Source organism: Leucopleurus acutus (genome assembly GCF_964270905.1).
Source record: "Leucopleurus acutus genome assembly, chromosome: 14".
Lineage (NCBI taxonomy): Eukaryota > Metazoa > Chordata > Mammalia > Artiodactyla > Delphinidae > Leucopleurus > Leucopleurus acutus.
Genome location: NC_139156.1, coordinates 64,480,988 through 64,496,038, shown reverse-complemented (window position 1 = coordinate 64,496,038; position 15,051 = coordinate 64,480,988). Strand labels below are relative to the sequence as shown.

General features: G+C 37.1%; 1 protein-coding gene across 1 annotated transcript in view; it reads right to left on the bottom strand.

The window, feature by feature from the left end:
* CTNNA3 (catenin alpha 3) overlaps positions 1-15,051 on the bottom strand; it is a 1,620,647-nt gene that overhangs the window by 1,215,206 nt on the left and 390,390 nt on the right. Inside the window, exon 6 of the mRNA XM_082854158.1 lies at positions 1,903-2,166. Coding sequence (XP_082710284.1) covers positions 1,903-2,166 — 264 coding nt within the window. The remainder of the gene's footprint in view (positions 1-1,902; positions 2,167-15,051) is intronic.

Genomic DNA, 15,051 nt, shown 5'->3' with positions numbered 1-15,051 from the left:
TTGCCCACAGTGTGTTTTCAATCTTACTGTGAAGACAGAATGCTCATCTAATAGACAAGTTTACTGAGTACCCATTACACAGGGCAAACATTTACATGATGGGGTATTATTAAAGAATCACCACTAACTTTCTACCTTAGTTAGACAAATAGGTCCTAAGATTTTCACATAAATGCTAATAATTAGGAAGTTAACAGATTTTTTCATTGATGCCAAAAATTAGGAATTTAATAATGTTAGGTTAGAAATGAAGAAACCTGTTTAAGACATGTAACTAAAGGAAAAGCATATGGAAAGGCTATTCTAAAGTTAAATGAATTAGATATCTAATAAGTTTATAGTGACAGTAATAATGTTAAGAACATATAGGAATTATAGGTTATGTGTTTATTTTTTTAAGTTATCAGTAAAACTTTAGTAATTTTAATTGTGTTGATTTCTTGATTATGGAAGAATCTTCTGCCAAATAGTCACCTCCACAACTAATAATGAAAGCTAAGATTTATCGAGCACTTACTATGTGCCAGTCACTGCTATGAGCATTTTTACATGTATTATTAATTCACTGACGCAGACAACACTAAGATATAGGTCCTATTATTATCCTCAATTTATAGGTAAGAAAACTGAGAGTTCAATAAAATAGCTTGCTTAAGGTCACAAGGGTAGTATCCACCAGACCTGGGATAGGAACTCAGGCATCTGGGCTCCTGATCCCTTATCTTTAAGCATTACACCGTGTTGTCTTCCATTAAGCAAGTACTTATCTGACTTGGATAACCAATGATCTTTGACATCATACTGGAATGTCTAACAAATCTCTCAACTCAACATGTTGAAAATTGAGTTGCTGATCTTCCTCTCAAAAATGGCTTCACCCACAGTCTTCCCCATCATAGTTGATAAAAACTTAATCCATCCAGTTGCTCAAGCCAAAAAACAAACAACAACAACAACAAAAAAAAACCTTGTAAAACCTGTGTCTATCTGTGGTAGACACAGAGGTTTACTGCCCACATCCCCCTTCCAGGTAGGACTTGTTGCCTACCTGTGGAGGGTGAGGCCAGCAGATGGCCCCCCAGCCGTCAGTTCCTTCAGGGTCTGCAGCAGCTGCAGAAGGCTTATCCCCAGCCCCCCTCCCTGCCTGCAGGTAAGACCCTTCCCAGGGTACGGTGACTTGCTTCCAGTGATTGAAAGAGGCCTGGGCCTGGCTATTTCTTGAGGTTACCACTCTCTCCAGAGCTCCCTACTCATTGGTGGCTTTGTGGGTCTGGCTCACAGGTAGACTTCTTCCTCTGCTCAGTCCTGCTCCCTTCCTCTCCCCTCACACATGTTGATTCCTAATAACACCTTGTATCCCAAATTCTGTCCAGTGTGTGCTTCTAGAGGAGCTAACCTGCAACACCAGCCATGACTCTTCCCTTTTCACTTACACCCCACAACCATTCTGTCAAATCCGGTTGGCTCTACTTACAAAATTTAGCTTTAATATTCACTAGCCACCCTAGTCCAAACTAAAATGTGAGGAGTTCAAGAGAGCAGCACTCAATTGTATCCCAAGCATAAAGAACAGCGCCAAAAATAAGTATTTGTGGAATGAATAAATCCTACATTTCATAAATTGATCTGTGTAAAATAAAGTCATCATTTCAATGTAATTAACAATCCCAATTTAAATGCATTGGCTTCCTTGGCAGAGATGTAAAGGAATCAGAAGTTTACTGATGGAATAGTGTCCTGCTATTCAATTCTTTGGAAAACACAGACAATGATAGAGACTGATTAGGTCACTGGATTTTTATTTACTCATACTCTGAACTCCAACCCAAGGATCTGAGAACACACATCTATTAATTTTCATATTGGTACATCAAATCACATTTTAATTTTCGCTCAACTTACCTCAAGCTCATCAAGGGCACTTCCCAGGGTTGCTGCCTGAGGTTCTGGTGGGACTAACACATTCTGGATGCCTTGCGAAGCATTTGAAATTACATTGAGGGCATTCTGAATTTCTTCACAAACGGTGTCCTTGCTGGCTTTGAGGGAAGCGACATCAGAATGTTCCAAACAAGCTGAACAAATTGAATGCAATATGGGGGAGTTCTCCTTCAATGAGGCCCGGGCACCTGCAATTTCATCCCTCTGATTTGGAGATTTTAGGTCCTGAGGAAAGAAATAAAAAGAGAGGTTATGGAAGAAAGATTTATGCCAAGAAACTCCATTTTTCTGCCAATATAAATGAAAAGATAATAGACACTAGGAATTCATAACGATAAGTTAAAATAAAGGGCATAAATTATTTCTATACTCCTCCTGATTCTGTTAAAATTTCTGTAATAGGAAAGCTAAGCCATAGCAAATAAAGGTCACAATGGTACAGATGTGTGGTAACTGAGTAACTCTTACATTTGTCAGTCATACACTTATAAGTCAGAAAAATACGTTGGCTTTCACATTATGAAGTGAATTATAAGACAGCCTGAATTACAAGGATGCTGATTACTTATTTGCATAGATGGTGATGATTGCATTTAACCTTTTTGTTAAAACTAAACCAATTAAGTTAAGAATACTAAATTAAACTTCCCACCATTCAGCTATCTTCCACTCCTTTTCAGAAATACTTGCTAATAAGTTAATCCTGGATTTTTCTTTCTTTGACATTTATTCAAACAAATAGTTATTGAGCATTTAGTATATGCTAGCCCTTGTGCTTAGATGTCACGTGCACAGAAGTGAACAATCCTGCAAGGACCTTGTTCTCCTGAAGCTTATGTTCTTGTTTGAGGGGGAGGGGGCCTAAAGACAAACGGATAAACTAGGTAAAGCCAATACACAAGACAATTTCAGGTAATGAAAAATGCTATCGAGAAAACACAACACTGACTGACTTGAGAAGAGAAGCTCTTTAGCTTGGGTGGTCAGAGAAGATATTTCCTCAGAGATGACATTTGCAATAAATATAAATGAAAAGCATTTCAAACAGTGGGAGGAGAGGAAAGAGAAAGTCCTATATAAGTGACAACTGGTTAAAACTAGCTCAATATACAATGAAAAACCCTGGCAAGAACTCCTTTAACCAAGAGATGAATGTTAACATCATCAGTGATGTCACATGGCTAGCGGGTGCTCCTTGATATGTTGTGACAAGACAAGTACTTCATCTGTCTGGAATTCGCTCCAAAAGCCCACAGTCTCAGTCTAATCATGAGAAAAACAACAAACAAAACCAGACTGGGGAAAATCCTACATGATACCTGGACTGTATCCCTCAAGACTGTTAAGGTCACAAAAAACAAAGAGACTGACTGATAAACTGTCACAGACCAGAGGAAACTGGGGAGACATGATAACTAAATGCAGCATAGAACCCTGGATCAGATCCTGGAACAGAAAAAAAGACATTAATGGGGAAACTGATGAATTCCAAAAAAAGCCCAGAGTTTAGTTAATAGTAATGCATCAATGTTTGTTCATTGTGGCTAATGTAAGACATTAACAATGAAGGAAATCAGAAGAAAAGTAAGATGGGAAATTTCTGTACTATCATTGCAACCTTTCTGGAAATCTAAAATTATTAATATAAATAAAAAGTTTATTTTAAAGAAAACTAATTCAAGGGAACTTAACAATAACTTATGCATTCCACATACAATATCTCATGTAATCCTTATAACAACTCATGATACATATTATTCTCCTTTTGAAAGATGAGAAAACTGATATCTAGAGAGACTGAGTTCATGAGCCAACTGACAAAGCTAAATGGTGGCATTTCTTGCCAAGTCATTTCAACCCAAGTCAGTGCAACTGCTAAGCCATGATCCTAACAGCTATGTTATACTCTTTCCTGTGTGGGAAGGATTTCTCTTATTTGCTACTACACAAGGATGTGAGGACCTGTGTTGTATAATGACTTATAATTTATAAAGTGCTTCTGGATAGTATCTCACTGACCATCACAACACCCTTTAAGGCAATAAGGCTGGTGTTATTAGCCCCATTTTAACTAAACAAGTATTTAGTCTAAGGAGATAAAAAGGCTGATAAAAGAACAGATGTAAACCTAAGTCTTCTGATGGCAAATCCCATGACTCTGCTACCTTCGGATAATGTTACCTAAGGTTAATAAATGGCAGCACTACTATATTTTTAGATCCTTCCTTTCTGAAAATAAAGGCTGTCTGCTACTTCATGCAGGATTTGGGGGTAATTAACTTTTTTACAAGATGTAGGGAAGAGAGAAGTAGCTGTCTACCCACTGTTCTTAGCTAGGACATGGAAGCAACCTAAGTGTCCATGGACAGAGGAATGGATAAAGAAGTTGTGGCACATACATACAATGGAATATTACTCAGCCATAAAAAGAAACAAAATTGAGTTACTTGTAGTGAGGTGGGTGGACCTAGAACTTGTCATACAGAGTGAAGTAAGTCAGAAAGAGAAAAACAAATACCGTATGCTAACACATATATATGGAATCTAAAAAGAAAAAAAAAAGGTTCTGAAGAACATAGGGGCAGGACAGGAATAAAGATGCAGACGTAGAGAATGGACTTGAGGACACGGGGAGGGGGAAGGGTAAGTTGGGATGAAGTGAGAGAGTGGCATGGACTTATATATACTACCAAATGTAAAGTAAATAGCTAGTGGGAAGCAGCCGCGTAGCACAGGGAGATCAGCTCGGTGCTTTGTGACCACCTAGAGGGGTGGGATAGGGAGGGTGGGAGGGAGACTCAAGAGGGAGGAGATACGGGGATATAGGTATATGTATAGCTGATTCACTTTGTTATACAATAGAAACTAACACACAATTGTAAAGCAATTATACTCCAATAAAGATGTTAAAAAAAATAAATGAATAAAGGACATCTGCCAAAAAAAAAAGAAAACAGCATGTGCAAAGGCCTGAGGCATAACAGAGCAAGGAGTATGCATGCTACTGCAGGTGGCACTACAAGTATAGGGACGATAAGCAGGAATGGTGATGAATCCAGCTAGAAACGCAGGCAGATGCCATGTTAAGGAACTGCGAGAGAAACAAGCTCAGATGTGTATTTTCAAAGATTGCTCTAGCAGTGACCATTTAGTGATTAGAGAGAATGAAATTTCAGTCAGGGAGACAAGGCAATAATTCAGGTAAAAGACAATGAGTGCCTGAACACTGAACACTATTGCTAGGCTGTAGTAGGATGGATCCAGAAATATTTAGGAGGCAAAAACAGTAAGACTCTGTGATACTTAGATGGTAGGGGGTGGAGGTATCTAGAAGCATCTAGAAAATTGTTTTCACCATTGTGCACATCGTGATGCATTCAGCCAGATGGAGAATACAGAATGAATAATGCATTTGGAAGAGAAAGGTAAAGTACTTTTTGTCATCTGTGAAATGTGAGATGCCAGCATAATATCCAAATTAAAATATACTATACATGGATCTAGAATTAAGCTAGAAATAGAGATCTGTGAATCACTAACTCATAGCTGGGAGCCAAAGTCATGTGTGTGAAGGTTACAGGGCCTTCACCCAGGATGAATGTTACAATAAGGAGAAGAACCTAGGATTCATCATAAGTTGTTTCTTGAAGATATAAACCTGAAAATTTTGTGTGCTAGACCAAGAAGCGAAATATGTATTGTAAATTACCAAGAAGGACATCAGAAGATACCGAACTCTCCAAAAACCAAAGAAGCAAGCAAAAACACATGCACACCCTAGAGTTTAGGACCCAAAGTGCTGTGGATAATTATGGTCACTATACTTTAAAAAAAAGAATTAAAGAAATGTTTTGTTTTGTTTTGTTTTTAAATTTTATTTATTTATTTTGGGCTGTGTTGGCTCTTCGTTTCTGTGCGAGGGCTTTCTCTAGTTGCGGCAAGCAGGGGCCACTCTTCATCACGGTGCGCAAGGCTTCACTATCGCGGCCTCTCTTGTTGCGGAGCACAGGCTCCAGACGCGCAGGCTCAGTAGTTGTGGCTCATGGGGCTAGTTGCTTCGCGGCATGTGGGATCTTCCCAGACCAGGGCTCGAACCCGTGTCCCCTGCATTGGCAGGCAGATTCTCAACCACTGCGCCACCAGGGAAGCCCAAAGAAATGTTTTTAAGAAAAGCAATTTGGAAGACAGGATGACTTCTGTATGAGGGAGTTAAAAATATGGGGTCCGTTTACTTCAAAAAAGTGAAATTTATATTGGAATACACATGATTTTTTAATAACCTAGACATAATGAATGAATTTGACAAGTTGTTAATGTACTTCTTTACTAAATCTAGAAACAGATCAAAGATGAAGCTTTTTAGGGCTTCCCTGGTGGCACAGTGGTTGAGAGTCCGCCTGCCGATGCAGGGGACACTGGTTCGTGCCCCGGTCCGGGAAGATCCCACATGCCGCGGAGCGGCTAGGCCCGTGAGCCATGGCCGCTGAGCCTGCGCGTCCGGACCCTGTGCTCTGCAACGGGAGAGGCCACAACAGTGAGAGGCCCGCGTACCGCAAAAAAAAAAAAAAGATGAAGCTTTTTAGATTTGAGTGAAATCTAAATAGATATAAAATAGATATAAAAATATATCTATTCCATCCACCTCCCTAGAGTCTGTCATACAGAGTGAAGTAAGTCAGAAAGAGAAAGACAAATACCGTATGCTAACACATATATATGGAATTTAAGAAAAAAAAATGTCATGAAGAACCTAGGGGTAAGACGGAAATAAAGACACAGACCTACTAGAGAATGGACCTGAGGATATGAGGAGGGGGAAGGGTAAGCTGTGACAAAGCGAGAGAGTGGCATGGACATATATACACTACCAAACGTAGAATAGATAGCTAGTGGGAAGCAGCCGCATTGCACAGGGAGATCAGCTCGGTGCTTTGTGACCACCTAGAGGGGTGGGATAGGGAGGGTGGGAGGGAGGGAGACACAAGAGGGAAGAGATATGGGAACATATGTATATATATGTATAACTGATTCACTTTGTTATAAAGCAGAAACTAACACACCATTGTAAAGCAATTATACTCCAACAAAGATGTAAAAAAAAAGAATAAAGATGTTAAAAAAATGTATATATATATATTATATATTCATACTGCTGTCTCCCTCACTTCATTATATTCCCCTTGAATGAAAGCACTATAACTTATTTATTTTTTATTCATTATCTAGTAGTACATGGCACGTATTAGGAACTTAATCATTTTTTTGAAGAAACAAATAGACAAATGAATAAGTAATAAGTAAGAGAAAGTTATGTTCAGAAAGGATAAGGAACTTGGGATATGATTATTCCAAGAAATCAAATGTGTGGAAAATATACATAATCCGGAGAGTCTAGACAAACTTGTACATGATAATGCCACAGAAAGCTAAAGAGTAAAATTAAATTATACCTATCTGTACATCAAATGTTAGTGAAGCCATTGATATAACTGCTTTGGAAAACCAACAGTGCTTACCGAAGCTAAACATATGTATATGTTCATGAACGTATATGAACCAGCTCTATTCCACTCCTGGGAGAAGATACACTCTTACAGAAATATTTTCATATGTTCATTAAAAGACATATAAAAGTGTTCATAGAAACACTCTTCACAGAGCCCCAAATTAAGGACAAGCCAAAGTAATGAGAATGAACAAAATGCAGTTACATGCTACAATACGAAATATGGAATGAAAAACACCAGACACTAAAGAGTACATATTACTTGATTCCATCTATATAAAGTTCAAACTCAGGCAAAACTAATCTATAGTTTTAGAAATCAGAATAGTGTTTATTCTTGAGGGGCGATTAGAGACTGGAAACGGGCATAAGGGATCTTTTGAATTTTGGTAATTTTCTGTTTCTTGATCTGGGTGCTTGTTACCTTGCAGGTGGTGTGTTTGGCTTGGAAAATTCATTGACCTGTATGTGTATAAGCTGTACATTTTTATGTATGTTATACTTCAGTTTTTAAAGTTTATACAAAATCAGACAAAACAAAAGTGTTAATAAAGCCAAGCAAATATTCACTGGTATAAATAAGCTATAGACCTGTCATGTTACATTTCCCATGATATTTAGGGAAGGATGAAAAAATTGGATATGCAGTCCATTTGCAAGTATCTTCTACCAACTTAAGGGCTTCTGTTTAAAAAAGAAAAAAATTTAAATGTTTGAAAAATAAAAAAGGAAAGCTCCGATAGCTTAGCCATCAGAACGGGCAAAGCTAAAGGATTTTCACAGCAATTGTTTCCACATACCCTTGAACAAACCCACATTTCAAAAAATCAGAGGAAACTTCCTTCCTAAGCTACATCCCTGCCCAAGTAGAAGAGCTCAGCAGATACTCTGCTCAACAAAACAGAACTACATGCAAATTACTGAGTTTCTCTTCCAGGTGTTTAAATGAAGAATGAAATTTCTGGAGCTGACAAACCCACTTCTCTGGTAGTGGAGGGAAGGGAGCTCATAAAGAGTAGGGTTTTTTTCTTTTTTTTTTTTGGCGGTACGCGGGTCTCTCACTGTTGTGGCCTCTCCCTTTGCGGGGCACAGGCTCTGGACACGCAGGCTCAGAGGTCATGGCTCACGGGCCTAGCTGCTCCGCGGCATGTGGGATCTTCCCCAACCGGAGCACGAACCCGTCTCCCCTGCATCGGCAGGTGGACTCTCAACCACTGCGCCACCAGGGAAGCCCGTAGTTTTGTTTTCTTAAGACTAAGAAGACATGCAGAGAAAAGCCTGATGGATACTTTGCTATTTGGATTCCATTCTTGGTTGACTTCTATCCCCAATCTTCTCTCTGCCAAGATGTTGCCTGCCATCATTGGTCAGTGGGCAGCTTCATGTTCTATCAGAAAACAAAATAGTGCAAACACCTGCTAATTTAAATGTTTTTCTCCAAAATAAATTAGGAAGTTGAATACTTAGCCTTAACTGAGCTGAGGGATATAGGATGGTGAAACAAGAGTAGACTACAGAGATAAAAAGAAGGTTCTGAGGAAAAAAAAAAAAATGATTGAAAAAATACAAGACTTTACAATCAAAACATTGTTAAGCAGCAGAGAGAGATCTTCACTGCTTTTCTATACTTATTTTCCATTTTCTATTTCATGTTAGTAGGACAAATTCAATAAAGGAGAAAATAAAAGAATTCTTCAAATTCAAATAGAAAACTAAGAAACCATATAATGATTGTATCAAGATATCCCCAAAGTATGTACTCTGGGCCATTAATGCATGTCTTAAGTAGTTGTAATACACCAAAGTGAATATTAATACCTCCAAAGAAACCTCCTAGGAAAGCAATATTACTTAATTCTAATGCAGACTACTGTGTCAGTTAAGAAAATGTATATGTAAAGTTCAGAAACACACTATATTCATTTCATTTTCTATCTATCTGAAACAAATACAATATTATGTATTCATCTATTATTTGCCTTGAATTTATACCTAAAAAAAATCTATCTGGAGTCATGTGTCATGATTAAAGGAAAAAGAATAAGCAGAAAAACATAAAAATAATGAGCTACTTCAGTAAGATCTAATTGCTATACTTCATGCTTTCCTTCCATTTGTGTGTATACTTCATCACTTAATCTAACAAAATTCAAATATCCATAAATCAGAAAACTTTTCCCGTATAGATTAATTAACACCTATGGGAGTTAAGTTGGATTTTAACATCTAGTCAAGGATCAATAAATATCATTATCCTTACAATTCGTTATTTAAGTTTCTGTGACTCACTTGTCAGAAATAAATCACCATTTTCCAAATATTCTGGTGCATCTAAGAAAGCAAATAGCATCATTTAGTATAAATGGGATCCAAACTCAGGGATGGTGATGCAACTTCCTAGTTAATAATCCCTTACGTTCATGGAGTGGCTTATCCTGTTTAACATGTTTCCAGTCACTCTTTCACAAAGAATCCCATGAGGAGATACAAAAATTGTTATTGTTTTTTTTAATTAATAAAAAGTGGTAGTGGTAATTGTTTTTAAGAAAGCCAACATTTATTAAATAGCTATAATGCTTCCTACGTGAAAGCACTCTCTATTCTTTCTCATTTAATGGCCCAGCTATGAATAAGATCCAGGATTGGCTCCTGTCTTATCACTCTTTCTACCCAACGTTATTTTTTTTGTTATTGTCAGTAGCTTCATTATCTCTCACAAAGTCTGTCTAAGGACTTTCCTAAAACCCTACAGTTCTGTAGTAGCCCAAAAGAAAATACACATTTCAGGCATACCTTCTTGACAAATAACTGTCACACCTAATATAACACAGATTAGAAACTTATTCCTTAATTGAGTTTCAGAATAAGACTAATAAGATAACCTCAGGCCAAAATTATAACACTAAATTCAAGTGTGATTGATAAGGTCATTTAGTTTGCCCCAAAATATAAGTGAATGATACATGAAGAAAGAGTAAAATTAATAAGTATCATCTTCACTATTTTAATCTACCTTTGATAAAATAACAACTCTAAACATAGCATCTTAGTAGTGATAGCTTAACGGTTGCTTTTCCCAGAGCAAAAAACTTTTTGGCTTTTAAGTTTAATTCAACAGGCTTGAAAAACCTGCTACAAGGTGTGACTTAAAAGCTAAGGGTGAAATGAGGCAAACGCTGAGCAACTCCAAGGCAGGAAGTCTGTCTCATAATGAAAATAGCAGGAACTTTGGGGTTACAATTCCAACACAAAAACACTCCAATAGCAGGAGCTTTTGATTGTAATAATTAACCTTACTTCAGCTACAAAATGGGGATAATAATTTCTACCTCACAGGGTACTAATGAGGTTACCTAATTTAATGTGAAACATTTTTCCAGCATTTTCTTACTTGACCTCTCTCTATACAACAAACTATTGGCCATATTCCCTCCTTAAATATTTCTCCCCTGTCTCCTTAAATGACAATACTGAATTTAAATTGACAGGTAGTGATCTCTCTACTGAGCTCCAGGAGCATAACTCAAGTTGGATCTCAAAATATACATGCCCAAAATTGAACCCATTTCTTTTCTTATACACACTCCCAAATATGTTTCTCCTGCAACATTCTCAGACTGAAGGGCCCCAATATCCAGCTGACTAACAATAAACTTAAGGAATATCCTTGACCCTTCCATTCCCTCATCCCAGCCATTAGGTGAGATCTATTATTCTCCTCATTAAATATTTCTCCAGTAAGTACCCTTTGTTCCCGTCCTCATTACTAGTAGTAGTCTAGTGGGAAAATGATTAGGGAGAAAACAGAGGAAGTGCTTGTGAAAACACGGAGGACAGAACAAATTAGAGAAATATTAAAGACAACTTTTTGACTAATACGATATTTTGTCAGTAACACAATCAGAGGAGTCTCTCTAAACTTCAAATATGATCCTCACTCCCCAATTTAAATTTTTCAAGTGACTGTTAATTAACACAGTATCTCTCATATTGTTTATTACAGACAAGCATGATCTGGACTCCAGCTTCTCTCTCTAGCCTTACATTCTACCACTTCTCTCACAGGCACCCTTTTCTCCAGCCACACAGAATCACATGAGGTTCTACAGGTGCCTTTGCATGAGCTATGTCCCTGCCTCCCCTCATATCTCCTGCTATATGTCCATTCATCCTTCAAGACAATTTGGATTCTCATGTTCTGTCATCCACGGACACACTCATGTGTTCCAATAGTACTTACACAGCACTAATCTAGGACTTATTAAACCCTTACCATGTGCTATATTTATTCATTGATACATCTGTGTCTCTCACTGAATTAAGAGTTCCTATTGGGGCCAAAATGATGTCTTAATTCTTTCATTCCCTGGGCCTTGTACAGGAGCTGGCACAGAATGACCAATGAACTAATAATACAACTTTAAAGACATGAGAAAACTTTGAGGGTTACTGCCTTAAGATAATTTACTTTTCCATGAGATAAAATTTTGAATTTTGGAAAAGGAAATCACAACTGCAAAAAGCTAAGGTATACTCATTCTAGAATGGAAATGTTCTTCTTTAATTGTGTTCCCAATTAGGCTAACTAGATTTGCCTATGAACTATTCTTCCAAGTGTTCTGGACTAGCTGTTGATGACAGTTTTTAGCACTTACATGTAAGTGTGTCATTCAGTGCTTATTGCTGTGTATCTCAGGTTGTTCTGAAAAATATCTGATTTCTAATTACATTCCCCAGCAGGAGGCAAGACCCTGAGGAAATGCATGTAAGATATCCCATATTTGTCATGCTTTTCAGAAAGTTAAGTTAGTGCTCCCTACCTTGACCAACAATCAGATCCATCTGATTGAGGAAAACAGAAATAACTTAGGTTAATAATCTTGTTAAGTTTTGAGTATTCTTAGATACTGATTTCAAGAAGTATTTATACAGTGGAACTGAACTAAGAGCTAGAAGGAAATACAAAGTAAAAATAAGCACCCACTCTGAAGTCCTCTGCTCTCTAGAAATTGTTAAATAATAATATGCTAAAATAAAATGGTGGAATAGATCAGAATTACTATAGGAAGTGTAAGGAAAAGCATGCATAGGTTAGGAACTGCTTCATAGAGAGGCAGGTGAGCATTTCAAAATGCACCAGGTAAAAGAGAGCCAAAAAAGCTCACATAAAAGTCAGCTGGCTCTCTAATATGCTTCTCAAACATAGCATATCAAAACCTGAGCTCCTGAAAACACCCCTCAAACCACGACTACCAGTCGTCACCAGTTCAGTAGCAGTTCTTCCAGTTGACCAAACCAAAAACCTTGCTGTCAGCCTTTACTTCTCTTTCTCTCAAATCTCACATCTAGTCTGTCAGCAAATTCTATCACCTTTACCCTCATTTATCTAGAATTTGGCATCTTATCACTTCTGGCAAGTCATCATGTCACTGCTTTGCTCAAACCATCCTATATATCTTTCTGACCTCATCCTTACTACTCCCTTTGTTCACTGTGATCCAGCAACATGGACCTCCTTGCTGGTTCTCTAAAAATCTAGGCATATCCCATCCCTCCCCTAGGCCATCCCATTGCTGGAACACTCTTCTGGATCCATGACTGGCTCACTTTCTCACTTCTTTTGAGTCTTTACTCAAAAATCAACTTTTCAGTGAGACCTCCTCTAGCCACTCTATCTAAAAATTCATCCAACAATTTCACTCTCAACATGCCATACTTCTTTCCCTGCTTTATTTTCTTCTTACTACTATTTATCACTAATATACTTTATATTATAGTTATTTACCATGTTTGTTTTCTGTCTTCTTCACTGGAATGTAAGCTCCATGAGGGCACATGAAAGGTATTTGACAAATGTTTATTAATGAATGAATGAACATCAACTCAAATTAAAAACTTGCAATTAATTTGAAACATCTCACACATATAAAAATTATCCTATCACATATGGGAATAAAATGCCAGAAATTGTCTAGTTATACCTGAGAAGACAGATAAAGGGCACAGAAATAGATAGTACAAAACCTATTGCTCCCTTTTATCTCTCATTCCAAAGACAGATCTCAGAACATGTTTACCTGGATATCTCACAATTTACTTGTGAGTTTTACTTATGTCATATTTCATACTTACCAGAATGCATAGAAAAAGCTTCTAAACTCAAAACATAATGGCTGTGGCTGTAGTTGAAAGGTCAATTGTATATGCCTGCCTATTAGAAGGTAAGTTGTATTTAAAATCCAGATCCCTAATTAACAGAGATTTTGCCTTACTCAAGAACTAGATACTGAGAATGTATCTTCTATATGCAGAGTATTCGCTGTTTAATTTTTGCCAATTTAAATACTCATGTCTCCAGGAATGGCTGCAATCCACCCTGGTACATGAAATAAATTAGCATTCTTGCACTCTAGAGAAAAGTATGTGTTTAGCACCAAATGGAAACAGCAGATGACTAAATACTCTTTTTTAGCCTTGTTTCCATCATAAATACAACAGACGCAAGATGCTGGAATGTGGACAACCCCCAGAAGGTTGGTGTTTTCCTCTAATGCAGAAATAAACCATTCGAAAATGCATTCTATATAGCACACCAGAGTCAGCAAGAACCCCTTGGTTTATTTATTGCCATCAAGATGACTTTATGACTAACTATATCACAAATACCTCTATAGCCCAAATGAAACATAAGGCTACCTTTGATGTTAAACATCACTAAATATCTTATAAATGTATAGCAATGGTCATTCAAGTCTAAGATAAAGGATCGCCACATAAATGATTTAGAAAAACTATAGTTCACACTAAATACTGAGCATTACCCAAACTCATGAGACACTTATAGCCATGAGGTATGATTTCTAAAAACTAATTTAATAGAGGAGGACCATTTCTACATTAAGTATGAAAAAAATTACCTTACTAGGAAGACCCAGTTTCATCATATCACCTCTTTTAAAAGCATAATGCACAAGAAAAATGACAGTATATCACCCTTGGTCTAATTGTCCAGCTACGTTCCTCAAGGTTCTCTAGCTCTTACCACCCAAATGTGAGTTGAACTTTCATTCCCATTTTTATTCATTGTAGGATAGGTAAGGAATAAATACTCAGAGACATTAAATTTCAGTCAAAAAAAATATTCTTCAACCTGATAAAGGGGATCTATGAAAAACCCACAGTTAAGATCATACATAATGGTGAAAGTCTAAATGCTTTCTCCCTGTGATCAGGAATACGACAAGAATATCCTCTTTCACTTCTATACAGTATCTAGTCAAATAATTTAAGGAAGGAAAATAAATAAAAGGCATCTAAACTGGAAAAGAAGTAAAACTATCTATTTGAGTATAAGATGATCTGGTATACAGAAAATCCTAAGGAATTCACTAAAAAAAAAAATTAGAGCTAATATATGAGATGAGCAAGGTTGCAGGATGCAATGTTAATGTGCAAAAATGAATCGTATACCTATACACTTGCAATGAACAGTATAAAAATAAAATTAAGGAAACAATATTATATACAATAGAATCAAAAATAAAATATTTAGTCATGAATCTAACAAAATAAGTGCAAGACTTCTACACTGAAAATTACAAAAC